This window comes from Nyctibius grandis, chromosome 18 (genome assembly GCF_013368605.1).
Source record: "Nyctibius grandis isolate bNycGra1 chromosome 18, bNycGra1.pri, whole genome shotgun sequence".
Lineage (NCBI taxonomy): Eukaryota > Metazoa > Chordata > Aves > Nyctibiiformes > Nyctibiidae > Nyctibius > Nyctibius grandis.
The window spans coordinates 1,889,443-1,915,037 of NC_090675.1; the positions used below are offsets into that span (position 1 = coordinate 1,889,443).

The 25,595-nt window shown below is 51.7% G+C and overlaps 1 protein-coding gene across 1 annotated transcript in view; it reads right to left on the reverse strand.

Moving 5' to 3' along the window:
- Positions 1-25,352, reverse strand: part of LRRC75A (leucine rich repeat containing 75A) — an 89,301-nt gene extending 63,949 nt beyond the window's left edge. The window contains exon 1 of the mRNA XM_068415788.1: positions 25,059-25,352. Coding sequence (XP_068271889.1) covers positions 25,059-25,322 — 264 coding nt within the window. The 5' untranslated portion in view covers positions 25,323-25,352. The remainder of the gene's footprint in view (positions 1-25,058) is intronic.
- Between the last annotated feature and the right edge of the window lie 243 nt (positions 25,353-25,595).

Sequence of the window (25,595 nt, forward strand, 5' to 3'; positions counted from 1 at the left end):
TACAGGACAGGGCGCATCTCATCTCCTGTCAGGTAAGGATCCAGACTTGCCACCTAAGCTCATTCTACTGTCAATTCATATGAAGACGGTGATTCATCCTATCGAAGGCAGCTGGGCTGAGTCAGGCTCTGGATGTGGCTGTCTCTAGCAGTTATCTGCCAAGAAAAGCCCCTCTAATTAGCTTATCCTAGACATTTAATGTTTAGGCAACTGGAGCAGGAAAATCCCACTCACACTGTTCTCACCTCTCTTTTCCAGCCCAGCAAGCACGGAGCTCTGCATGGACTTCGTAGCCACTCTTCCAGCCAAAGAACAGCCCCATCTGTTTCGCAGCTGATCATTAAATACTAGTCACATTTTTAAGTTTTGCTGCTGTGTCGGAGGTAACCGGGAGCTCCAACAACTCTTGTCCTTGGAATGTGACAGTAGATGCCTTATGGACGCCGAAGACTTTTATTTGTGCGTGCAGATCTTGCACCATGTTGTGTTCACGTGCACTAAATACACACACACGTCTTTGTAACAAAAAAAAAAGGCAGAACTGAGATCCTTGCAGGAAAGGGGAAGAGGTTTCCAAATAGAAGATGACACTGTCAGATGGGAAGGAATCATTTGCCTTCATAATTTCCACTGCCTGATGGAGATGGCCCCGGTGTCTGGGCATACAATTAAGTGACCGATTCCCGATACAAGAGCAGCACTCACCATCACATGCCTTTCCCTGTTTGAAATTACAGATGACTCTCACCGCACACGCTACAACTGACGAGAGCTCCTGGAGCAACGCTGAGTCTACGAGCACTTTGTGCAATCTGCTCCTTGTCCCCCACCTGCACGTACTGCGCTTCATTAACAGTAATGAGACAAACACCCTTGATTTACTCATCCCTGCAAGTATCTGCTAGGGGATATGCTAAGAAGAGAGTCCAAAAATCTTGACTCAGGTGGCCCAACCTTAATAACGAATCAAACAGGCAACAAGGCTTGAGCGACTGTGCTGTCTGTCCATCATTCCATCTCTCTGCCCTTCCCCACATAACTCTGTGTGTCAGCCAGTCTCATTAAACTACGGGAAAGGGGCAAAAGTCTCAAAGGTAATTAAGGTCCTGTAAGTTTTGGGGAATCAGTGTCAGGGGAAGGAAGAGACCCCAGTAAGGGAAGGACCAGGACTTGGCTGTGGTACACCCTGCATGGCAGCAGATGGATCGACAGGAGGACAGATGGTCTGCAGCTGGGCCAGATGGTCCACAGCTGCTGCCAAGTTTGCCCAGCTGGGACCTCAAGGAGGACACTGGGAACAGCTGGTTCTTCCCAGAGCTGAGGTTTGGCTGATGTGACAGACAACCAAGATAAGGCAGCAGGTAAGCCAGCCTCACCTGGCCCTGCACTGGGGACCACCCTCTTTTCTAAACAGAAAAGATGAGAGAACAGGGGTCCTCACCTCTCACTCTTCCCTGCTCTAATCCAGCCACTTTCTCCCAGTTGCCCTCACTTCACAATTAACACAACACTGCATGAGCTGCCTGGCTCTGGCATTAATTCTGTTGAACCAGCCTCCAGTTAGCAGGAAAGCAGGATTTACTGCCTTGGCCACTTGAGCCCCATCTCCTGTTTCCAGCAGCTGTCACCATGAGAGATTTCAGGAGGAGGTCAGCACAGGTCTCCTTCTGATGTACAATGGTGCAATCCTGCCCGCGGGGTGAAAAGCCCTCTCTGAGCACAGTGTAATCAGCTGCTCCCAGGAGAAGGTGATGCAAATACAGCCAAGTACAGAAGAAATCACAAACCACAGTTGAAAAGTCACATTTGCTTTTCTACCCATTCGAAATGCTGCTTTCTGAAGATCTCCCCTCCTCTCCTCAGCCAGGAGAGCTGTTGCAATCCAATGATGGAAAAAGAAACTTGATAACATCAGGGGATCAATCAGGTCTGTGTTAGCAGTGCTGCCAAAAATGCCGAGATGGGATTACCCACACCTATCTGATACGGGGTTTTTGTTTTGCTGTGCAGCTCTGCCAAGCAGCGAGCACACAGACACCCACACATCATCCTCAAGTACTGAAATTCCCAGGCACATCACGTTGAACCTGCAGCATCAATAATGATGTTACCATATCACTGGGAAGCCTCCCGGGCCCCCCCGCCAGCGCCCAAAAGAAATCAATCCGTTCCTGCCCATACAATAAGAGCCTGCAATCCAATAACTGCTATCTAAAACCCGGTTTCGCTTCCAAGCCCTGGGTTGATTATTATTGCATTAGCTATGGAGGGATGTATTGTTACTGCTCAACGAATGCTAAGCTCTACTTCAAAAGGGCTGAATTTCGGCCGTGGAAGACTACGCAAATGCTTCGACAATTGCTTTTGGATCCTTCAAAGCAGGCAGGTCCTAGAATAAAACCTAAGATCTTACTGATACAGGCGTTAGTAAAAATAAGCGTCAACGATTCCTCAACACATCTCATTTCCAGAGTAGGTTTCAAGGGAAGTAATTTAAGACATCTTTGAGAGAGAGAAATATTCAATTAACTCTTTAAACCACCTACCACAGAATAATGTGAACGTTACAAAAAGATCATTTAAATGAACAAACTGCAGCTGACTCCAATAAAAACATGTCATTTTTTTGTGCCATTTATAGCCCTGCAGGAGCCTGGGTGGGAGGAGCACAGGGACAGAAATGGGTTTCAATAGATCGAGGCAAGGGAAGCGCCAGACACTGCAACATGTCCCACTGGCACTACCCAAAGCACACCAAATACATCTCCAACGCGCTGCCATGCTCTTGGGCTGCTGTCGGTACCTCTGGGAAGCAAACACATTGCTGAATCAGAAGGCGGCATGTTTTGCCGTAGCCAAAACCATGCCCCAGTAGGCAAGGCAGTGGGTATGCTCCTCTCCCATCTTAGCCTGAGCACCCTGTCCTTTACACGGGCACCCATGGGTGCATCCTGCAGAAGGAGAAACAGGAGCACGTGCATGTCCTGCAACACACACAGCGCTGCTGCCCTTCCCCAAGCACCCCACGTTGGTCCCGCTGCTGCCCCGAGGCTTTGCGCCTTATCTCCTTCATCCCAAAACCAGAGCTCTGTCATCTCTTCCCCCCACCCAGATTGCATCAAATGAACTGCACTGGCATCTCCATGTTGGGCAGACCTAAGCATCAGCCACCTGAAAGGGGCTGAAGGAACAATCCTGATTCCCTGATCCACCACAGGTCTTCTCATCTCAGTTTTGGTTTGCAGGCACATGGACATCCAAAATCCAGGTATATCATTGGCTTTCTACCAGCAAGTAGAGTGGAATTACTCTTTACAGCTACCTCGCTGCACTTAACACAAGAATCTGGTGCGTGTCGCCATCAGAAGACAAGTATTAGAGATTTTGCACTGTAAAACCTTAGAGGGAGACAAGATACAGGTAGATTTTATCTCAAAGCAAGAGATGAGAAAATAGTGTTGGAGTCGACATTGAAATAAAACCTCCCTGCCCCTTTTCTGCATTAAGCCTTATCCTGAGTTAACAACAGCCTGTTCCACACCAAGGATAAAGCCTCTTCCTATGCTTGGTACCTTCTCAATAGTTAAAAGAGACTTCCAGCAAAGGAGCAAAACTAACAAATCCCACAACACCAAACTTACTTAAGACAGAGCAACGGGAATGGAATAAAAATAAAGGTTTCCACAGCTTCTAACAGCTCACCAAGGCCAGCATCACACAAGTCATTAATATGGACAACGTGAATTTCAATTCTTTCATTTGCAAATCCAGCATCACAGTTAATCTCAAGCATGGACAAAGTCCACTAATAAAGCAGATTCATGTAATGGGATTCAAAGTAACGGCAAATCAATATATAACACACTTGTGTGCTAGAATAATCTATGCTTCACATAATAATCATGGTAACTATAATGCTGTGCATATAGAGACATATTCAAGACCAGCCCAGGCCACCTAACGAGCTTGGCGGGGTCTGTTGCTCCTGCAGTGGGATGCAGCTGGCACTGGGAATGAATGGCCACCGAAGAACTACCCAGTAAGAAAACCAGGTAAATGTGTGCACGAAGTGGTTGCAGCAGGGAGAAGAAATCAGGGAGGATGCTATCTAACACAGAGGGTCGGCACTCCTAACCTCGCCTGAAAAAAGGGAAAAGGATGTATTATGTGCCATCACGTCCTTGTGATTATGATAAAAAAGGCTTTAATCGCTGAACGGAGATGCACACGCATGGTGCCCATCCCACGTGTTCCCAAAAGCCACGCGAGGGGCAGGGGTTGCCTGAGCAGCACGGGGAAGGGACAAACCCCTCAGCAATCCCATTTCATGAATTAGACGCGGAGCTTGCGGCTCGTTTCTCTCCAGACACTGACAGCAGGCTGTTCGCAAGCAGTTTCATTAAACACCCACCACACAAGGACACCCACCGCACCGAGACGGTGAGCTGTCCCCCTAATTACGGGATGATAACAGACACGCTCTGAAACCAGCCCCATCCACGCAGCTCCAGCCTAGGGGAAAGCAGGGCTATCACCCACTTCTTCGATTAACTCCTAATCAAGCCTGTGAAATGCCTTTTTTGCTGGAGCTGTGCCTAAAAGTATGTGATGCCAAGGTGATACGTGACACGAGAGCTAAAGCTGCATCCAGCAAGGCACAGCATGGCTGCAGAGCTGAAGCCCCAGAGGATTCCTGGCACCAACACCCACACGCGGCGAGAGGTTCCCCCTGGCACCGCCTCGCCTGCGATCGCCGCTGAGCTCTACAGCTGCCTGAAAAGACACTGCAAAGGCATCAGAGCTGACACCAAACACAGAGACAGAGCAGAGAGCTGCTACCTGCTGTTCCCACCTCTTCCTTCTGCTTTCAGGCAGGTGATTAAGCGACTTTCCCCATTTTTCACAGAGGAAGGAGAAGACCAAAGCCTCCCTAAGTCTCACAAATGACAGAGCTATTCTGGTTTTGGGGCGTTCGCCCCAGCCCCGTTCGTTATCAGCGGCAGGAGTCAGGCTTCTCCAAGTTAGTTGCTGAATTGCTCCAGAGTCTTGGGCAAATAACTTAATTTCTCTTTTCTTCAGCTTCCCCGGCAGCAAGGTGGAGGAGACAACGACGGAAAACTGAGCAGATCCGTGGTGGTGCAAAGGTGTCTGAAGCTGAAGGCAGCTCCCTGCACATACAGAAAAGCCTGGTCCCCAGCCCTGGGGCAGGGTGAGCTTATCGAATTCATCCCGATAACTCCACCGCTTAAGTGCCTCCAGGGTGAAATCGGGGAGGGAAGGGAAGGGAAAGTATTTCTTACTCCCCTGAGCAGCAGCAAGCGAGGCACTGCATTCACCTTTCCTGTGAAGCCCTACTGAACAGCCATCAAGTGCCTCATGCTCAGCAGCTTTTCCAGGTGCGAGGGGAGATGATTTCCCTCAAAGTCCCTCCTCAAGCCCCTCTGGTCTTGCCCTGGGTGCCGGGCAGAGCTCTCCTCTCCGGGAGGTACCTGCCCCTGGAGCTCATCAGCTGTTGGTGGGACCTTTCCTCTGTCCTCCACTGCAGGCTCAGATGCATTTACCACGACACACCGATCCCAGCTTATCTCCTCTTTCACATAACTGCTCTCCTTCTCACCATCTTTGATGCCTCAAAGCCTGCGGGGTACACAGAGAGTCCTCCCCCCAACTAACCAGAGAAACTGAGTCCAAGCAAATTAAACCCACGTCCCCAGGCTCACACTCTGCTGCCTTCTGCCCTTAATGTCCACATTTGCAAACACCGTTAGCTGGGAGGCCACGGTTCTGCTCTCCTCCTCCTTTGGGATATCTTATCTCATGCTTGCCAAGTCAGAAAACCACTTAAATACCTGATTAACTATAAGCACATGTTTAAGTCCCACTGAAACCAAAGGGGTTTGATTAGCAGAGCACTTAACACAGGTTTTTGCTAAGCAAAACCTCTTTCCTCCACTGCCCTCTCCACCCCAGCCCCTTCATGGCAGCACAGGGTACGACTCGAGAAGCGATGGCCAGGACACACCATGAACATCAGCTCGCGAGAGCGAAATCATAGAATCACAGACTGGTTTGGGTTGGAAGGGACCTCAAAGACCATCTAGTTCCAACCCCCCTGCCATGGGCAGGGACACCTTCCACCAGACCAGGTTGCTCCAAGCCCCATCCAACCTGGCCTTGAAGGGGGCAGCCACAGCTTCTCTGGGCAACCTGGGCCAGTGTCTCACCACCCTCACAGGAAAGAGTTTCTTCCTAATATCTCATCTAAATCTCCCCTCTTTCAGTTTAAGAAATGCAGCTTAAGTGATCAGTGGAAGAGCATTTTCCACAAAATCAGGCAATGGGATCCCAGGAGACGCAGGCAATTTACAGGCTGGGCTGGTCCAAGCAGCACTCTGCCCTGTGAGACCCAGCACACTGACTCGCCAGCAAACGTTTCCAGTAACTGCCATTAAGATCCTCTTCATTTCACCACACATCGCTGCAGAAAGGCTTGAGGGTGGTGGCTGCTGGCCTCTCTGCTCTAAACCCCAGGGGCTGCCTGGGATGTGACAGATTAACCCACACGTGGCCAGAGAGCGCCTGCACTTGGCCAAGAAGACAAATTCATCCCAGGTTTCATTGGTGGTGCTGAACAGACACAGAAAATAAACAGCCTTTCTGCTGTGCTCCATGCTTCTTGCCCCGTTTGCAGGCTCTGGGTCCTCTACAAGGGGGAAGAGGTGCTCTCTGCACCCCCAAACCCACAGCAGCACCCCCAAGCCAGGCAGTGCATCCCCTTCTGCCCGCCCAGGAGATGCCTCCTGCTCACACAGGCGGCAGCACATCTTGTTCAGCAATAAGAGGTGTCAAAGTCCCTCCCTCCCAATTAAAAATGAGAATATTTTTGCTTTGTTTGACAGTCAGGGCCATTAAGTCGCTCTTGTTGATATTCCATTTCCCAGCGAAGATGCTGGCAGCGTGCGCCAAATGAACTCGGGACGACCGAGACAGAAAACATACCTTTGCCCAGGAAGCTTCTGCGAAGGAAGTTCAGCAAGTGATGGATTTGTGGCGGTGCAATGCCCAGCGGGTGATAGCACACTATTAACCAACACTTGTGTGCCTCAGGCTCACTTTGCAGGAGACAGCTTCATCGCAAACCTGCTGCTCCCACTGCTGAGTCACGCCAGAGCTCCTGCGCTTCCAGCTGATGCAATGCAGATTTCAGCACAGGCTTTTGCTTCTCACAGCTCCCAACCTGATTAGGAGTTTCCTTCCACCAGCTGGCTTCTACCCAGCCTCCGCTGTTGGGGTCTAAGACAAGGTCCAAAAGGACCACCAGTCAGTTCCAGTAACAATGCAGGAGGCAGCTCTAGAAGAGGTTTACACTGGAGATCATGATTCCTGTGTCAGCTCCTATTCCATGTCTTCACACCCATGGGAGCACTGCTGAGCTCCATGCCCTGGCACGCAGGATAAAAGCCTGGACTTGCACAGTTAGTTCTCACAAGTTTAGCATGGTCAGAGAGGCCAAGATGCAAGAAGTAAGTGGTGCCGGCAGTGAGCTTTGGCTCACAGCACTCCACTGAGTGAGGTCCATGACACCATGCCTCCTCCTCCTCCACTTGGGGCCAATCTGCATCTCCCAAACACCCAGCTCCACACAAAGCTCCCTCATTAGGAAGGTAGAGCCTTTGCACCAGCAAAGAGTCACTGTTTGCACAGAACAGGCACCGCTGACTCAACCATTAGGTATCCAATCTGGAACCAGCCAAAGCAGGAGGTTCCACTGAGGGATGGAGGTGCCCAACAGGCTCCAGGGGTTTCCTTCTTGGAAAGCGACAGTGAGGGACAAAAGGATGAAAGGATCAAAGGACAGCTGGTGCTTCACACTGTGATTTTTGCCACTGGTTTTCTTTCAGATAGAAGAGCCTATGCTTCCAATGAATATGCTGACATAAACCTCCATGGGATGGTTCTGGGATGAAGGCTTGTAGCATCCAGTATGTCAGCTGGTCAGGGAAACCCTTGGGTCCTTCATCTTAACACTCTGCAGTCTTCATCCACAGAGAAGCAAAGCAGTTTTTCAGTTAACATGTTGCCTACCCAGCCTTTCCCACTACCTTGTCCCAACCTGGCAAAGCCCCCAAAACCACACTGAACTGGACTCGGGTGTTGAGGTCTCCTTGAAGTGGATGGGCACTAAGCAGAATTGTTATTTCAGGCACATCTTTCCAGGCTTTCTCTTCAGCTGGGCCCTAGATAAACCCTTCAGCTGCATCTCCTGAACTACAGCAGCCAACCCAGCTCCAAATGGCTGATTAGTTGCCCAAGACCCGTAGCCTGCACATCCAGCATGAAGGCACAGGTCACCTGATGGGCCGGCTCTTGTCACGTCCAGCCCTGCAAGGTCCAGGCTGTCAGCTGCACACGGGCATCTTCAGGCACCACATTGGAGAAACCACATCCTCCACCATGGTGATCCAACACAAGAATGGGCTGGATCTTTCCCTTCAGCACATGTCTGGCAAGTCAGATCAGACCCTCCACCCCAGACCTAATGGCTTTAGGTTGTTATCAGTACGTGCTGTTGGCTTTTCTTTCATTTATCCTACTGCAGATCCTTCCTCCTCCAGCAATTCCCAGCATCCTTTTGAATTTCACCCCCAAACCTTGCTGTTGACCCCCAACACCGCCACCAGCTCCAGTGGGCTCCAACATGCACCAGCCTCCAGGGCAGGTTTCCCCATGGCTCACACTGGGCTTTGCTTGCTCACTACAAGCAGCCGATTTCTGGAGTGGTTTTTGTCCCTGGGAATGAATTCTGCTCGTGTAGTCCACAGGGACAGTCAAAACCTCCCCTCACACAAACCTTGGAGGAGGATCAGTGAAGCACCCAGCAAGAAAAGCCTCTGTCTCCATGCCCTGGGCTATTTCCCTACAATGCGATGCCACCCCAGGAAGCATCTCCAGACAGAAGCAGAGGCCTGAAATGCCGGCAGTAACAGAGTGCCCTGCTAATCCCTGGTCCTTCTCCGCGGGTGGCTGAGCCTTCCTGGGAAAACTAAACTAGACCCCATGAAATGCTACGGCCAACGAATATTTCCACAGGTGCTAGAACAAAGTCTTTGGCTTCAAACTCTCACCACAGCTCTGGCATTACAAGCCAGGAACACTTATTTTCCAACTTCAAAATAGCCAACACTAATATTTTTGACCACCAGTTTCTCCTGAAGTTAACAGCAGAGAAAGAAGTTAACCCTAGAAGCCTCCAGGACGCAGGACCAACTTCTCAATATCGTTTTCCAGATACAACCGCAGGGCTGAATAATCGCTGAAACCTGATGCAAGACGATGAGCTGAGCAAGAGCAAAGCCAGGATGAGCTCATTGCGCAGCCCCGTCCACTGGCGAGCCGAGCTTTCCATTCCCTGCTACAGTCCCACCGAGACATCCACAACCCTGGGTTGAAATTCCTCAACTGGCCATGAAACAGCTGATTTCAATATCAAGACAGCACTGAGACATGGCTAATACAGTCATTGGGCTGGTCTCCAAGTGTAGAAGCAACCGACCCATGGTGAACTGGACACCTACAGCCTCACACACATAAGATGTGGGTAAACCACGGCATTCACAATGGACTGGGGTGGCATTTAATACATGCTCACACCACATGAGTCTTGGGACCTTCTTCCCCCCACAAGAAACGCCAGAAATTCATGCTTGAAGGAAAGATTCCTTTTGCAAGACATTAAACAAGAAAAGCCTTGTTTCTCTCTGAAGATGCCACAGGCTGATCCAAAGTCACCACTCACAAGTAGAGAAGGTTGGAAAAACCTACTTGTGAGGGCCAGCAGGCTGACAAGCAGACTCGGTATGTGTTATCACTTCCCTTTTTTGCTTTATCCTCCCCAATGTGCCTGCTCAGAAAGAGATAAAGAGCAGCTGCCCTGAGCCCTCCTCATGGCTCTGCCACCTCCAGACACCACCGTCCTTGTTCTTGGGACTTTTCCTGCTCCAGCAGACCCTCCTCTCCCCCTTTGCCAGGGGGATGCTCAGCCTTTCTGCCCCTCCATTCCCTCTGCAAAGCGAGTAGGACAGATGCTTTCCCCCGTTACGTGCTTTTTGGAGGGGTGATGAAGGCAAAGACTGCGAGGTGCCCAGCTGCTGCAAGAGGGGAGCCACGAGACTCCATCTGCCCCGCTTCCCATGAGCGGCACACCTTTGCTCTTCACCCATTAGCACTCAGCCCTTGCAAACCTTTTTGGCCAAGCTGCTCTCGCCCACAAACCAGCCCCTTTTGCTTCGCCGAAGGCTTTCTCCTGCCCTCTGCTCAGGGCTGAGCACAGCCCACCAGCATCGGGCAGTGAAGCCACGTCTCTCCCCACGTGCCACGGTCCTCCTGCACCCTGCCGCTTGCACCCTCCACATTGCCACCTCCCTTCCACGTTTAGCTGCCGTAACGGTAAAAGCTGTGTCAGGCCAAAAAAGCATGTCTCCATGTGTGCATTGCACAAACACCCACGGCAGAAGCTCAGGTCCTACTCCAGAACTCAATCACAAAACCAACTTTCCCTTCTCCCAACTCTCTCTTTCACTTTGTGCAGCTCTCTGGACAGTTTAATTCCATTTAATTAGCAGCACAGCCTGGAGCACCCGAGCTGCAAATCAGCCCTGCAGCACCCCGCCAGTTCACGGATGGGTTGGTCAGAGATGAAGTATCCGGAGATGGAGCTTGGTCAGCGCTGGGTCCCACCAGGACTTCGCACGTGATGCTCAGCAGCAAGATGTTATTTTCATCCTTCTGCAATCAACGGAGGCAGCTCTGTAAAATGACCTAAACCTGCAGGAACGGCACTTTATCCCTGCCTTTGGGATTATTTCAGGCTTCCACAGTTTTGCTCCGGCACTGTCTCCTGCGAAGGGAGGGCACATAAGCAAACACGAATCCTTCTAGAAAATACAGTTGATTTACAGGCTGTGGCAACACTAAAAAAGAATTTTTAAAAAATGGCTTGCAGGGGAGGAGTTTAGCTTATTTATTTCCTTTGTGTTGGTGAAGAATAACAGCTGATGGGCAAGAGATGAAAGCACCCCAAGGAGAGAGTTCTTACCACATTTCAGGGAGTTTATCTCATCAGAGAACTGCTGTACAGCTGTTTGAACAGGGATGGAGCAGTTCACTGGAGCCAAACCTTGTGCTGGTGCAGACGGGCTGACCCTGTCACCTGCACTGTGCCAAATTCTCCACCCTCCTTCTCTGGACAGCAACAGGGTGGGAAGGAAAAGAGAGGGAAGACCAACCACCCCCAAGCTGTGCATGCAGAAGGTTAGGAAGAGCACGGATGCAGTTTCTTTTTTGCAGTTCACACTTAATGACCAGTGCAATACATGGGAAAGTGAACTCACGGTACCGTTACAACAGCTGGTCCCCAGGCGGGAGCAGGGACCTGCTGTGCCCGATGCTGCACACATACACAGTCCCACGTTGCTTACAAGGCACTCAGGAGGTTTACAGAGATGTGCGCACCCTAAAAGCTGGGACAACCCGGAGTCCTAGCAGCTCTCACACAGAATCACAGAATCAGTCAGGTTGGAAGAGCCCTCTGGGATCATCGAGTCCAACCATTGCCCTGACACCACCATGGCAACTAGACCATGGCACTAAGTGCCATGTCCAGGCTTTTCTTAAACCCCTCCAGAGATGGTGACTCCACCACCTCCCTGGGCAGCCCCTTCCAATGGCTAATGACCCTTGCTGAGAAGAAATGCTTCCTAATGTCCAACCTGAACCTCCCCTGGCGAAGCTTGAGGCTGTGTCCTCTTGTCCTATCGCTAGTTGCCTGGGAGAAGAGGCCGACTCCCACTCCGCTACAACCTCCCTTCAGGTAGTTGTAGACTGCAATAAGGTCACCTCTGAGCCTCCTCTTCTCCAGGCTAAACAACCTGAACAGAACGGCTGACACCCTCATTCTAAAGCAACAAGCTTAGAGAGAAGAAATGCCTCTTCTAGCAGTCACCCATGGAAAGAACTGGATTTTTATCCTCAAAAAGGAGATGTCAGAAAGCAGATGTGCACATAAAGTTCAAAGACACCTTTTTCCCCTGCTTAAGCCAAATTACTTGCTATCAGTGAAATAACTCAGCTGAATGCTTAAAGTGTGCTTGCACTAGCAAGTGCCAGGGAAGAGGAGCGTTCCCTAACGCAAGTCCCTGCGCACCCCGACAGATGCAGTTCCAGGTACACTCCTACTTTACACATGGGGAAACTGAGGCACAAAGGAACTCACCAAACACAGAGGCCCTGGCAGCACCGGCTGGGGCCACGCCACCCTGCTACGAACAGCACCAGCCACGGCGCATTCGACACACCGCCGTCTGTCGTTTGGGGCAGAAATAGGGCTTTCACCTATGTCCATCAAGCGCTCGCTTGGGTCGGGGTCTGTCCCAAGCCCGTTGTAACATGGACATCGCAGCCCCGCTGCAAGTAACGCTGCAGAGACGTGGAAGGAGCCTGTCTGCATCACCCATGCTGGTGATGCTCCGTGTTTTTAAGGGCACTTCGGCATTTGGTTAAGAGCCACACTTGTAATGTGAAGCGAGGATGAAAAGCACAGCCCCACGCTCAGCGACGGCGAGAACAGGAGGCGAGGGCAGCAGGCACAGCTCCGTACCTGCAATGAACAGGGCCACGCTGGATGCTCTTAATTCCCCTCCAAAGCTCTCAAGCGCAGCCCGCTGTTCAGACCAGCTGTATAAATCTCAGCCCTCTGCCCCCTCATCGGGCAGGCAGCCTGTACCTGCCATTGTACAGCCTGCCAGGCTGGTAATGGCACACACAATAACATATTGATTTTTGTCTGCTGTACGAGAGGCTGCCAGGCAGCCCGAGGAAGTGAATTGCCAAAGATGAGGGTTTCCTCTTGAAATGCCCGCAGAAAAAAGGGATGCTGATTGGGAAAGTAATGGATAAGACCATCAGCTGGGGCAAATTAACTCCACTTTTCACAGGATGCTTCAAAAGCCTCCCACCTTCCCACCCCAAGGCTCAATCAGTGCTGTGATTTACACCACAGGGAACTGAGAACCTTGCACCTATCTTACAGGAATATATAATTGAAGGAAAGTCAGCAGGTTTTGGGGGTTAAGGGAACAAATTAAGTCCCATGTTTTATCGCCTGCTTGTGTGTTTTTATTTACAGCATAAGATTTTTAACCATTAGCTAGAGTGGAGGCCGTTCTGGATTGGGATCTGGTGTTTGGTACTTGGCTCAGAGGGAAGAAGCTTGGAAAGTAAAATCTTTCTTGAAGATTTTGATAGTAACTTCCCTCTCTGGCATCAGGGAATTTGGATGCTCCTCTGAGGATCCACCTTGGCAGGCGCCTTCAAACTGGGTGAGATACAGCAGCTACAGGGGTGGGATCCTCCCAGATTGCTCAGTCTCTTCTGAGAAACTTGGCTCAGCTCAGAGATTAGTAAATGCCCAACCTTGCTCAGGACGAATTAAGGAATGGGTTGCACAAGGATTCAATTCAACGGCATTAAAGTTCAATTAATACTGCTATTTAAAATAGCTTTAAACATTAAAAACATTTACTTTAAAACACTCATTTCAATGAAGCAATTTAAGGTGATGCCAACCTATGGTCATGCTTTAATGTTAAACAGCTTACGCTAGCCTAGGCAAGCAGGACACGCCGGCTGCCAAAGTTGTAAGGAAAGTCACTGACGAAAGCACAACCAGAAAAGACTAAAGCACTAACACACCTTTGGGGGAGCCTGGCTCTCTCACAGGGACAAAGAAAACACCTTCATTTCAGTTAAATCACCTCGTCCAGCTCAACATCTACTTGAACAAGTCAACGAACAAATCAGGAGTACAACGGAGAAACACGTGTTTTACAATCTGCAACTAAAAGTGCAACCTGAGAGGCCAAGATCGCTAATTATGGCGACCAGAAGTGTAATTCATTATGTACAATTAATACTCTAGTTAATGAATCAACTAGCTTTAAGTGTAAAATGTGTTTTGAGACATTTACTTTGGCTGCCCTACAGATCCGGCGTACTTTATTAACTGATCAAATAAAATACCAGCTTTCTGCATTTAAACTCGCGTTTTCATCGCCGTGTAACTTGAGTCAGAAACACAAAAAATAAATCAGTCGTGGAAACCCAAAATTCACCATTTCCCACCAGAATCAAAACATACAAAATTAATCACCCAGCTGTACAGCTGCCTAAATAATTGCCCATGAATACACGGGGCTCCTTGCTCAGAAAAGGAAGTATCTGATTACACCGAGCAGAAGCAGCTTTTTAAAACAAAACAGGAAAACATCCTCTTTCTTACAGAATGACTGAAAAAAATCCTACCCACAAAAAAAAAGGCTGCTTAAATCAAGATTCCCTCCTTGCTGATTTTGGCTGTGGTCACCGCCATGGATGTGGGTCACTCACACTCGCATCCCAAATTGCTTCACACTTTCCACCTTCGCCCAGGAAGCCCACAGCAACCATTGGGAGCGAGAATTCCCCCAGATCCCTTCTTCTTCCAATCCTGAAGCAGAGCACGCTGTATCCAAATAGATGGTATATATGGAAATACACAGAATCACAGAATCTTTTTGGTTGGAAAAGACCTTTAAGATCATCGAGTCCAACCGTTAACCCAGCACTGCCAAGCCCACCACTAAACCACGTCCCTCAGCACCACATCTACACGGCTTTTAAATCCCCCCAGGGATGGTGACTCCACCAGTGCCCTGTGCAGCCTGTTCCAGTGCTTGACAACCCTTTCGGTGAAGACATTTTCCCTGATATCCAATCCACACCTCTCCTGGCGCAACTTGAGGCTGTTTCCTCTCATCCTACCACTTGTTACTTCAGAGAAGAGACTGAGACCCACCTCACTACAACCTCCCTTCGGGTAGTTCTAGAGAGTGACAAGGTCTCCCCTCAGCCTCCTTTTTTATAGGAAGGAACGCCAGAATAAAGCAAAGCTTTGCTAGCCCTGTCTACATGCCACCATGGGTCAACAGGGACCTTCAGAGAAGGGACCATCAAGGATGGGCTCTTTGGACAGGCTCGAGTCCTGCTTCAGCAGAGATCTGTGCTTTGCTATCCCGATTTTCAGGGAGCTCAGGCTGGACCAGGCTCTGTGGCTTATTCAACACGAGCAAAACCCACGGCAGATGCTGCGGTGGGTATGATGCATCCCTTGTGCATGGGAGTTGGGGCTCTGCTCAATGTGCTCTTTTACCTTTTGGGATTTGCACCCCTCGAGTCCAACCTGAGGCTCTCACCCCCACACTTGCCATCTCACGGGACTCCCCCCAACCTCCTGCTTTCCACTTCCCACTGGAGATGGGGGTCCCCCAAATCACAGACAGAGAGACAGTGCTGGTCCCCACCATCAGCACCGTGCTCCGTGGGACCGGCTCTGCAGGCAGGGTGGGAACGGGGAGAGAGGTGTCCCAGCAAAAACCCTCAGCACATCTCCGGCTAAAATAACCATTTCCCACCGTAGACTGCAAAAGGCCGAGGGCACATCTGCTCTCCTTCCTCAGCAGATTTTGCTTTCCCCTGCTGGGATTTTATTGTTGTGCCAAGATCTGCCTGGCCTTGGGAAGGATGGGGGTGAAGGAATAGCTCTGCAGAACGAGATGGTAATTAACTGCTTGCCAGCTCCCAGCCATCCCCCGAGTGGGCTCAGTTTAAGCACCCCCAGAGGCAGAGGAAGAGTCAGCTCTGGGAGGGTTTCCCAGCATGGTACCCGGCCACGGGACCAGGGGCTCCCAGGCACAGATTTGCTTAAAGCCACGTGCCCTTCGGTCACGCAAACACGGGGGATCTCTGCCTTTGCACAAAGAAGATTGCTGCCTGCGAGAGATGAAGACAGGAGAACCATTAAAGGCATTATTGTTGTTTTTAATATAATATTTTCCAAGCTTATCACGCTTCGGAGGGGGAGGAAGCATCCCCCCAGCTGGGTGAACGCAGGGGCCAGTGCTCGCCCTGTCCCCCCCCAGCTTGGCCGAGCTGCTCTGCACCCTACAGCCCACGCTGATGGCTCACCTTCTCTAACCTGGCATACTTCTGCTTCCCCTGCCAGCACTCATTTTCTCATTTTCTGTGGCTAAACGTAAAGCAAGGAGCTGAGAAACCCAGCACATGCTTCCCCGTCCTCCAAAGGAACACGCACACCCATCCCCTGCACTTGAGGGTCCTGCTCGCAGCGCAAGCTGGTTGGCTGGGCTGTCCTTTAAGTAATTAATATTCAACTCAATTACTATTAGAAGTTTAGGGACAGTGCCTCAGAAGTAATCTCTTGTGCAACACGAGAATGCAATCCCCTGCTCCCCGTGAGCACACCCGCAAGCGTTGCAAAACCTCGCAGGGCCAGGCAGGCAGAGCAGCACGAGCGGGAAGCAGGAGCAGGTCTGCAGAGAAAGAAATGCTGCTACTTCTCAGAAACCAACCTCAAAGGCGAAGGGGACATTAAGGGGCTGAAAGCAGCAGATCAATCCACCCCACCGCCTGTGGATCCAGACCTCAAGGAAACCCTCTGTGGGCCAACAGGGATGCACGGGCTGTTGGAAGCCATGCAAAACCCAGGAACATCTTGTTAAGAAATTCCTCCATCGATATCAAACCTGAGTCCTGCTCTGTAACAGCAAGAGAGCCAGGCCTCTAGGGAGATACAACATAAACAGGCCCTGAGGAATGAGGTCTCCACTGAGATGCCTCCTTCCTCATGCCTTTGGATATCTCCCATCGGCTTTGACGCACGTCCAAGGCTCTCCCTTGCGCTGGCGATGCCGCGTGCTCAAACCCTCGCACAAAGAAAGTGTCGCTGACTTTGAAAGACACGAAGTCTGAGAAGTAGAGAGTCTTGAAAACATCTGAGAAAACTGGAAAGCTAGAAGCAGCTCCTGCTTGCAAAGCAGCGAGGTCGGAGCCGGGAGTAATCGGAGCTAAAACCTTCTGCTTGGGGAGGGATGGGAAGGACAACTTCCTTTTGCTTTTAGAGGCAAGATTAAATTTACCATTCGCTGGTATTTTCTTCAAAATGTGGAGGAGAAGGAGGCTGAGATACACAAAATTATGCATTAAATCACATTAGGCTTTTGGCTGGGACCTGGAGGAGTTAAATGCTAAAAAAATCCCATATCTCTTTACACAAGAATAAAATGTTTATTAATACACAACCACCTCCCTTACCTAAGAGGAGGCCAAGGTCACCAACCCCCTCAACACGTGGAATACTATTATTGACCTAAAGCTATGAAGAAGCTACAATATACTGAATTTCAAGTGCATCCCCCTGTATCCCTGCCGAGACCCCCTACACACCCAGGCACACAATCACCGTCCGGTCCCAGCGCTGGCATCTGCAGGGAGGTCTCTCCCCACACAACCGTCACACCCACGCGCTGGCAAGAGAGAGAAGACATCCTCAGACACAGGGGTTTTACATTTGAAGCAAGATAAAAAGGAAAAGAAAAAAAAAAAAAAAGGCAGATGCCAGCCTGTCTGAGGGCTGGAGCCCCAAGCTGCCTGCGTTTCACATCAGATGTGAAAGAGGCAGCAGCCTGGGGAGGGGGGGCCTGGAAAAAAAACACATTCCTGCTATTATACAAATAGATAAAGTGCTGAACAGGGGCTGGCTTGCCAACTGCAACCATTAACCTCTCCCAGCTTGGAGATTTCTGGCTCCACAGAGGGCACAGGCAGGATCTCCTCCTCCATTCGGGAGCAGCCGGCTGCCCACCGCCCCTGGCCAGCAGCAGACAGCCCAGCCCAGCCCAGCTCAGCAGGTCCAAAGAAAACCAAGGTCCGACCCAGCAGGTTCTGACCCTTCCATCTCTGACCCTTCCAGACGAGGCAGCCCCGTGCTGCATCGCCTCCCGGATCCTGAGCTACGGCACACATGGGAGCCACCCCCTCCCCAGGGAGCACAGCTCTCTGAGCCGGCCGTGCTTCCAGAAAGGCCAAGCCGGGGACCCTTGGAAAGCTGGCCATGGAGGGAGCTAGTCCAGGACATGCTCCTTAGATGCAAGCAGATACATGAACATGGATCTCATCCCTGCTCGGGCTCTCTCAGTGCCGTCCCTGCAGCAAGCAGTGCCCACCTGGGTACGTTGCGTGCGTTGCATTAATGCATCCACTAGCAACACTGATTTCTTACACGTGTGATTCCCCAGCCCCAGGGGGGACATCCCTGCTAGAAGAGAAAACCTGCTCTGCTCCGTGCCAGCGGCAGGGTGAGCAGGGCTGCTGCAGGCACGGGGAGCACGGGGACTCAGAGGACTGCACCTATGCTGCCAAGCACATCCCACCTCTGCCCTCCCCAGCACTGCCTCACCTTCCCCTCCCTCCCTGCATCTCAGCATCCCCCAAAGACACATTTTCCTTAGGAGGAGCAGCAGCAGCCACCTTCCAGGGGGTTAATTAAAACCAGGCTGCTCAGATGCCAATCAGACACTAGGATGCATCCACCTGGGAATCCCACAGGGGAAGGACAAAGAGCAGAAGCAGCCAGGATGGGAAGCACATGGAGAAAGGACATGGCAAGAGAGCAGCTTGCAGCAGGGCAGGGTTAGGGAGCACGGCGAGGAGACCAGAGATCCTATTGGGGGCAGAAAACACCCCACCGCTGCCAGGCATGTGTCCTTGTTTAGCCCGCACCCAGGGCTAAACAATAAACAGTTTTTCTCTCACCCAATGTCCCTTCCCCAAATGAACGAGGGAATTGGGAAAAGGAGGGAGACTTATAAGTTGAAGTTAAACAGATTTAATGAAATAAAGAAATCAATATAAATGACAACACAAAAGAAACAAAACTATACTTATCTACAGAGCACTGGCAAGTGGCTCCAGGAATCACAATCGTTGGAAATGAGGGAGGAGAGGCAAGGAGAGCAGGGAGCAAGCCCTCTCTTTTATAGTCAGCGTGATTGTTAATGCTATAGAATACACCTGTGGGCCAGCCTGGGCCAGCTGCCCTGGGTTTAACTGCTGAGGGCCCTGACCACCATGGCTGGCCACAAACTGAAACCAAATCCCAATGAAACCAGGACAGCATGGTCATTTGCTGTCAACACCTCCAGCAGCCCAAGGGTTAAAAATAATTGTGAGGAGCGCTGGTGGTTTCATCAGCAACTCAAACCAGAGGAAACGAGCGCTAACCCCAAAGCCGCCCCACTGGGTTACCCAACTTCCACCGTTCAGCGTCTGGTGCTGCGGGCAGAGAGGGCACCCGGCCTCGGCCCCCGGCTCCCCATCCCTGGGGACTCTGGCTCACAAAAAAAACAAGCCCAAGGCTGCAAACCTCTTCATCCCTGCCCTCCTGCCAGCTGCTCGCAGGGGAACCGAGAAACTCCAGCTCTGGCCACCTCTGATGCACTGGCTGGTCTTTGCGCTCAGGAGGAAGGACCAGACCTTCGCTCGCATGCCAGAAACGATGCTGAAGGTCCTCCAGCATCCCGGGGGCCACAGGACAGTCTCCACGGGGATGATGCCCCACGGCTGGTGTGCACAGGGCTGCGAGTAAGCACAGAGCAGCACAGTCCAGCCACAAGGCACCCGCAGGCTGTGGCTGAGACACCTCATATCAGCCGGACCTCAAGCCCTCCCCAAGGTCTGCTCTAGATGTCAATAAGCACGTCAAACCGCCCGGCCAAGGAGGAACGTTTAAGCAGTTTTGGTGTCGGCAGAGCTGAAGCGCGTGCTTTGAGGCTGGTGCAAAGCCGGGGCCAGCATCCTTCAGGGAGAAAGCTGGAATCTGAGACAAGGCGGCACCGAAAAACATCCCCTTCACCCTGATGAGCAGCCAGAGATGCCGCGATCACCGCAAACTCATCTGACAACACACCCACCTCGATGGGGATCTACTACGCAAGAGCATCTCCGTCTCTGAAGAGTAGTTTGGGGAAATAAATATCCCCGAAAGCACTCCTGACCCCCAGTGTGTACCATGAAGGTGCACGGTGTGTAACACAGTGTAACACCCAGACCAGGCTGATGCTGGGCCATGAAATGCTTCAGGAGCTTTTACTGAGCACACAAAGTCACACCAAGGGGCCAAACTGCACCTTTACAAGCGACTGCTTTTCAAGCCTGCCCGGGTGTAATGCTGCCCAGCCGGTCTGATCTCAGGGAAACCCTCCCCACCCCACCTCAGCATCTCTGAGCACCCATGGGATGCTAGAGCTGACTTCCAAGGAAACATCCACATCTCTCTCTTTGAGAGCTCCAGAAGCAGTGCTCCCCCTCCCCAGGAAGACTGCCGGCCTTTTGATGCCTCATTGCCACCAGCCATGGCTCGACACCTTCACAGCCCTACACCAAACTCTCCCCAACAGCTCCTGCCTACCCGGAAAGTGCAAAATCCTGAGTGCTGGGGGAAGAAAATGGAGACAGGTGTGAGAGACAACTGGGAGAAATAGCCCTCCATCTGCACCAGTTGCCATTTAATGCACTTACCAATGTTAATTAAGTAGAAGGACTGCCTCTAAGAATTGCTTTTTAATTTTGTCATGCAGCCCTTTGCTCTGGTGTAGCAGGGAAAAGGCCACAGGAGCCCAAAGCGAACTGTCTCTACATTAGCTATTTTTTAATTTTTTTTTACTATTCCCTCTGGCCAAGCCCCCTCTTACGATGAAGATATTAATCATTTAATTAACAAAGCATCCGTGCGCCACGCAGTCCCCACAGCACCAGGCAGCTGCTCAGAAGCCGCAGGCAGTTAATCCCCGACCCAGCGGGGCAGGCGCCAGGACACGTCGTGCCTTGCTCCCCACAACCGCTGGCTGCAAACCCCGGGGGTGGCCTGGGACGGGGCAGGGGGACACCTGCACCACGGCAGGGATGGATTCGGGGCACAGACCACGGGGAGCGCAGGCTGCCAGCGGCAAAGAGGCGGCTGCCCGTAGCGCGGGCGCAGGGTCTGCGTGGCTCAGTGGGTGACAGAGCATATTTGCCCCCAACCCCTTCTTGCAAACTGGAGTTATCAGGGTGTCTTTGCCCCTTTGGGGCCCTGGTCCCTCTCCCCTGCCACCGCCCAGGCGAGGCTGGCGTGGGTAGAGAAGACGCCTTACAAGTTGTGAAGCTTTGCCGTACCTTGGACCTTGCCATTTGGCTTCTGGCCATCTTCAGCGCCCAGAGGTTTTATTACAATACTTTGCCCTCTTTCCCCCCCCCTTTTTTTTTTTTGGTTTGAATTCCTGGAGCTGTTGTACACCTCCTGCCCCGTGCAGGTGATGCCCAGCGCTGGTGGATGCCTCCTCCTCCCCTCTCCCACCAGCCCAGCTCCGCCGCAGCAACAGCCCAGCAAAAACTCCACGTCGAGCCATAACCAATGGCAAATTCTTCGAGTGAAACGTAATGTGCTGGGAAGCGCCTCACCATTTCACTTGGGAAAATGATCCGTTTGGCAGTGGAGAGGAGGAAAACATGCTTTGTTTTACAAATCCTCTCCACAGCAGGAGAGACACTCCCAGAATTTAATACACTGACAGCGCCCGGCTGCTTTAACCACTGAAACTCAAATAAAAAAAATGGAAAAAAAAAAAGTGATACAGTATAGAATATTAAAGCCCAGCCTGTTCTGCAACTGGTGGTAACAGGCACAGCAACCCATCGGCACAGAGGAGCTGCAATTCTCCCACCCGTGACAGCCAGCAGGGTTGGGGTGCAGGGTCCCAGGTCTCCCCAAGTGCTGGACCCCTTTAATTAACTCAGTTTTCACCCTCTCTTAGGGTGAGGCCCTACAGCAGCTCCTTGCAGGAAAGCAGAGAAGTCACTGACAGGTAAACGTGGGAAGTTGCTTTGCAGCAGAGAAACTGGATTCAAAGATATTCAGTGCAAGGATTATTTCCATGAAAGGCAACCGGCTCCACCCGGGTGACGAGAAAGCTTCTTGCAACCCCAAACTCCAGCCTCAGTAAAATTTTAAGTATTTCGTTATATTTCCACTTATCCTCCAATGTATTTAACTGCCAAACGCCTCCTACGTGCAGCCTCGGCAAGGATGGCTTACGGGAGAGCGCACCCCATCCAAGGAGGGCAGCGGACAGCACTTTTTTGGGAGACGATTTTAATTTTGCAGTGTGGAGTTTGGGCTCCAGGCAGCTGACAGCGTCACCAGAGCAGAAGGAAAGAACAACCTGTACCTCTAACTAAAGAACCTGTCGTTAAACCAGGCCAGCTGTGCAAAGGGAGCCCGTACCCTGCCCGACGGCTGCTGCCAGCCCTCGCGCGCAGCGAGAACAGAAGTGGCATTTCGAGGGCAGGCAGTGGGATCGAATCACCTCCGCAGCAGAGACCGCTCCTGACCTCTCTGAGGAGCGGCCTCGAAGCACATCAGCCCATCTGCTGTTCGTGTTTTTCACCTTTTTAAGCAAAAAGAAGTTTGCTTCACATCTTAGTGCTTTTATAGTTGTTTGCAACCTCCAAGCATTCTTGGAAACACTAATTAATCCTTAGGAGAGCCTGTAAAGAAAATAGCATCGCTCCCATTTCAGGGCAGAGGAGCAGGATGGATGAATTTGGTGAAATGCAAAAGGCCCCGCTGGATGTTGATGCCAGCGTGGACCTGCCCGTGCTCCGGCACGACATTTAAAATATGGTTTTGCTGCCCTGCCCTTTGGCCGATCATCAAACACAGCTTTTGTGGGGGCCCTGGCAGGCAGGAGGAGAAGCCCCCTGAACCTTGTCTTGCAGTGGGTGGGTCAGGCAGGACATTATGTCAAGGAAAGCTGAAAAGCTGGTCAGCCTCAGGTCTGGCAACATGCTCATCCTGCTCAAAAAAAAGGATGGAGCACCTCCAACCGCGGGGACGCTATCACCTACCCCCTCACCACCATGCTGGGCTGGCTTCAAAGCTTGGTGAAGTCAGTAGAAAGGCTCCCAGTGACCTAAATGGCTGGGATTTCCAAAAAATAAAGTCTAAATGCAACTGAGAGCTGGGCACCAGGTCACTAGGTTTGCCAGAAACCTCAGTTTTGCAGCAGCAGCATCGCACATTACGTTAGCAACTACACAGACCAACCAACACCACAGCCCCTCTGCAGTGGATGCCGTATAAATAGCTCATGGGAAAAGATCTCTGCCCCACTGGACTCACTCGTCCATCCCTCTCCGCAGGGGGAAGCTTGTCTTTCCCCAAAAATCCTCACTTCTGGGACGCAGCAGGAGCTCAGCTCTTGAAGACTCCCACCGCCTCGCAGCCCCAGCTCCTTGGGAGCAAACCGAACATCCCCTGCAGCCACCAACGCACCCCCAAAACGCCACCTCCCAAAAGCCAGCCCGTGGAGAACCACGGCAATCGGGATTAGTTCAGCGGGGCATCCCACGTTCGCTACCCGAAGGAAAGGAATAATCCTGCCTCATTAAAAATGTTCTTCGAGTCTATTATAGTATCTAGGACAAAGTGTTCCCTATTTTGACACTCCAAGATATATTTTATCAGAGCAAGCTCTTCAGAAACACTCACTCACAAAGACGTATCTGACTCTAACAGGTTCCTCGCTTCCCCCAGCATGTTAAAATTAATTTCTAGCTTCCCCCCCACCCCAGTCAGATGACAGGATGCCCCCAAGGTCAGACTTGTCATTGAGGCAGCCGCTGTGACACGTCCCAGCTCCCTCACGCCCCGCACAGCCAGCCCGCGGGGAAGGAGAGGATGGTCCAGAGCATCGCTGAGAAAAAACAGGATCTGAAGCCAGAGGGAACTTGGGAGCAACTCACGGTACTTCACAGGCACAAGGCACAGACACCAACACCTTCTAAAATTAGCACCTGCCTTTCTGCCAGCTCCAATGGGCTGCTGGTGCAACGATAAAGCTTTGGCGGGGCTGAGAGGGTGCAACAGGTCGGCACAGATCTGCTGCCCAGCTCACGGCCTCTTCTGCCCCACGGGGTTTTCCCAGTCGTGTGTTTGACCCACCGTGGCTGCACAGACCCCACATGGAGAGGTTCTTGTCCCAAAGAGTCATACCCCCGACTCCAGGAGAGGGGACACGTTCCTCTTAGAAAAAGCACCTTCTCTCAAGGTTGAGAGTAAGTCACAAGAGCTTTCTATAAAGGAACACAAAACATATGACACTGAGCAGATCTATGGGGTAAGAAAGCAGCTCCCGATGCCCAGCGAAGATCTGAGCAACCTCCCCAGGTGGTAGAACTGGTTACGCAGAACAGCTGGGTGCCTCGCAGGCTCCTTGGGAGAAATCCCGAGCTTGGAGATGGGTCTGTTTTCAATTTGCATGGAAAACTTGCTGGTTTTCAAAGCCCTGTGTACCCCAGAGCCTTGAAAATGCCCAGCGCTTCGGTCTTTTTATCACGGTCTATCAGTAGAAAAGGTTAAATGCTAAATTGCTGGATACAGAGCAGTGCTCCTCGGCTGCCTTTCTGTTTGCTCACAGCAACTTTCCGTAGCGTTGCTTCTCATCTAATGCCCAGCTCAAACAGACTTTCAAGGGGAAAGGTCTCGGGCTCCGTACAATTAATTCCCCCTCCGGCACAGCATCTCGCACGCTCATTTCTACAAGCCCAAATCGACACCAGCAAAACCCCACCAAGCGATTGTACGGCAGAAAAGAGCAAGATAAAAAGCGAAGCTGCCAACTCTTGGTATTTCTGAGCCAGGAAGAAAAGAGCTGATTCTCAAAAGCTGCTAACTCAAATTGCCTCAGCGCTTTTACAGATCTGCTTTAAACATCAAACTTTCAAAAAGTTGAGTGGGAACCTCCTTGAGTGGGCTGCGCATACTGCAAATCCCAGAGCTATCAGCGCAAGCAATGAAGGGAAGGAGAAAAATGCACCCGGTGGGGTTCCTCGCTGCAGACAATGCAAAGCATCTCCCCGGGGTTATTTTCCCATCTCCAACACCACGACCACCCTGCAGCTCCTCAGCCGCTTCCCCAAAATTACGCCACGAAAGTTAAACCCGCAAAAACCCAGCGTGCCCCCTCTTTGCTAGCACGCTTTCCAAACCGGGATGTGTTTTGCTCCTAGCCTACCTTTTTCCCCACCGCATGCAGGCAGCCCCCCAGGAGAAACCTGCCCATCCTCACCTGCCGCAGGTGCCTCAGCAGCTCGGTGGCCTCCTCCTGCTTCCCCTGCTTCACCAGCACCAGCATGTCCTGGATCATGCAGATCCGCCGGTGGTAAGGGGGCAAGCTGCTGCCACCCCCTTTCCCAAACTTCTCGCCGGACTTCACCACGAGGGAGGTGAGGAAGTCCCCCCTTTCCCTGGGGGGTACTTTCTTGCGGTGGTGGGTCGGGGGGCTCTCCCCGGCGCTGCCCGGCTGGCAACCCTTGGTCTGCTTGGTGCCCATGGTGTGTGGCCCCAGCTCCTGCAGCCCTGGGGTTGCATGCAAGGGTGGGGGGGCTTGGGGCTGGAAGCTACGGGGGGGGGGGTAGGGGGCACAAAGGGGTGCACAAGGGGATGGAGGGGATGGACAAGGGGTTTGGGAGTGCACAGGGGGATGCACAAAGGGGTGGGAGGGGATGCACAAGAGATGGGGGGATGAACAGAAGGATGCACAGGGGGTTGGGAGGGATGCACGAGGGGTTCAGGGGGTGCAGGAAGGTTTCAGGGGGTGCAGGAG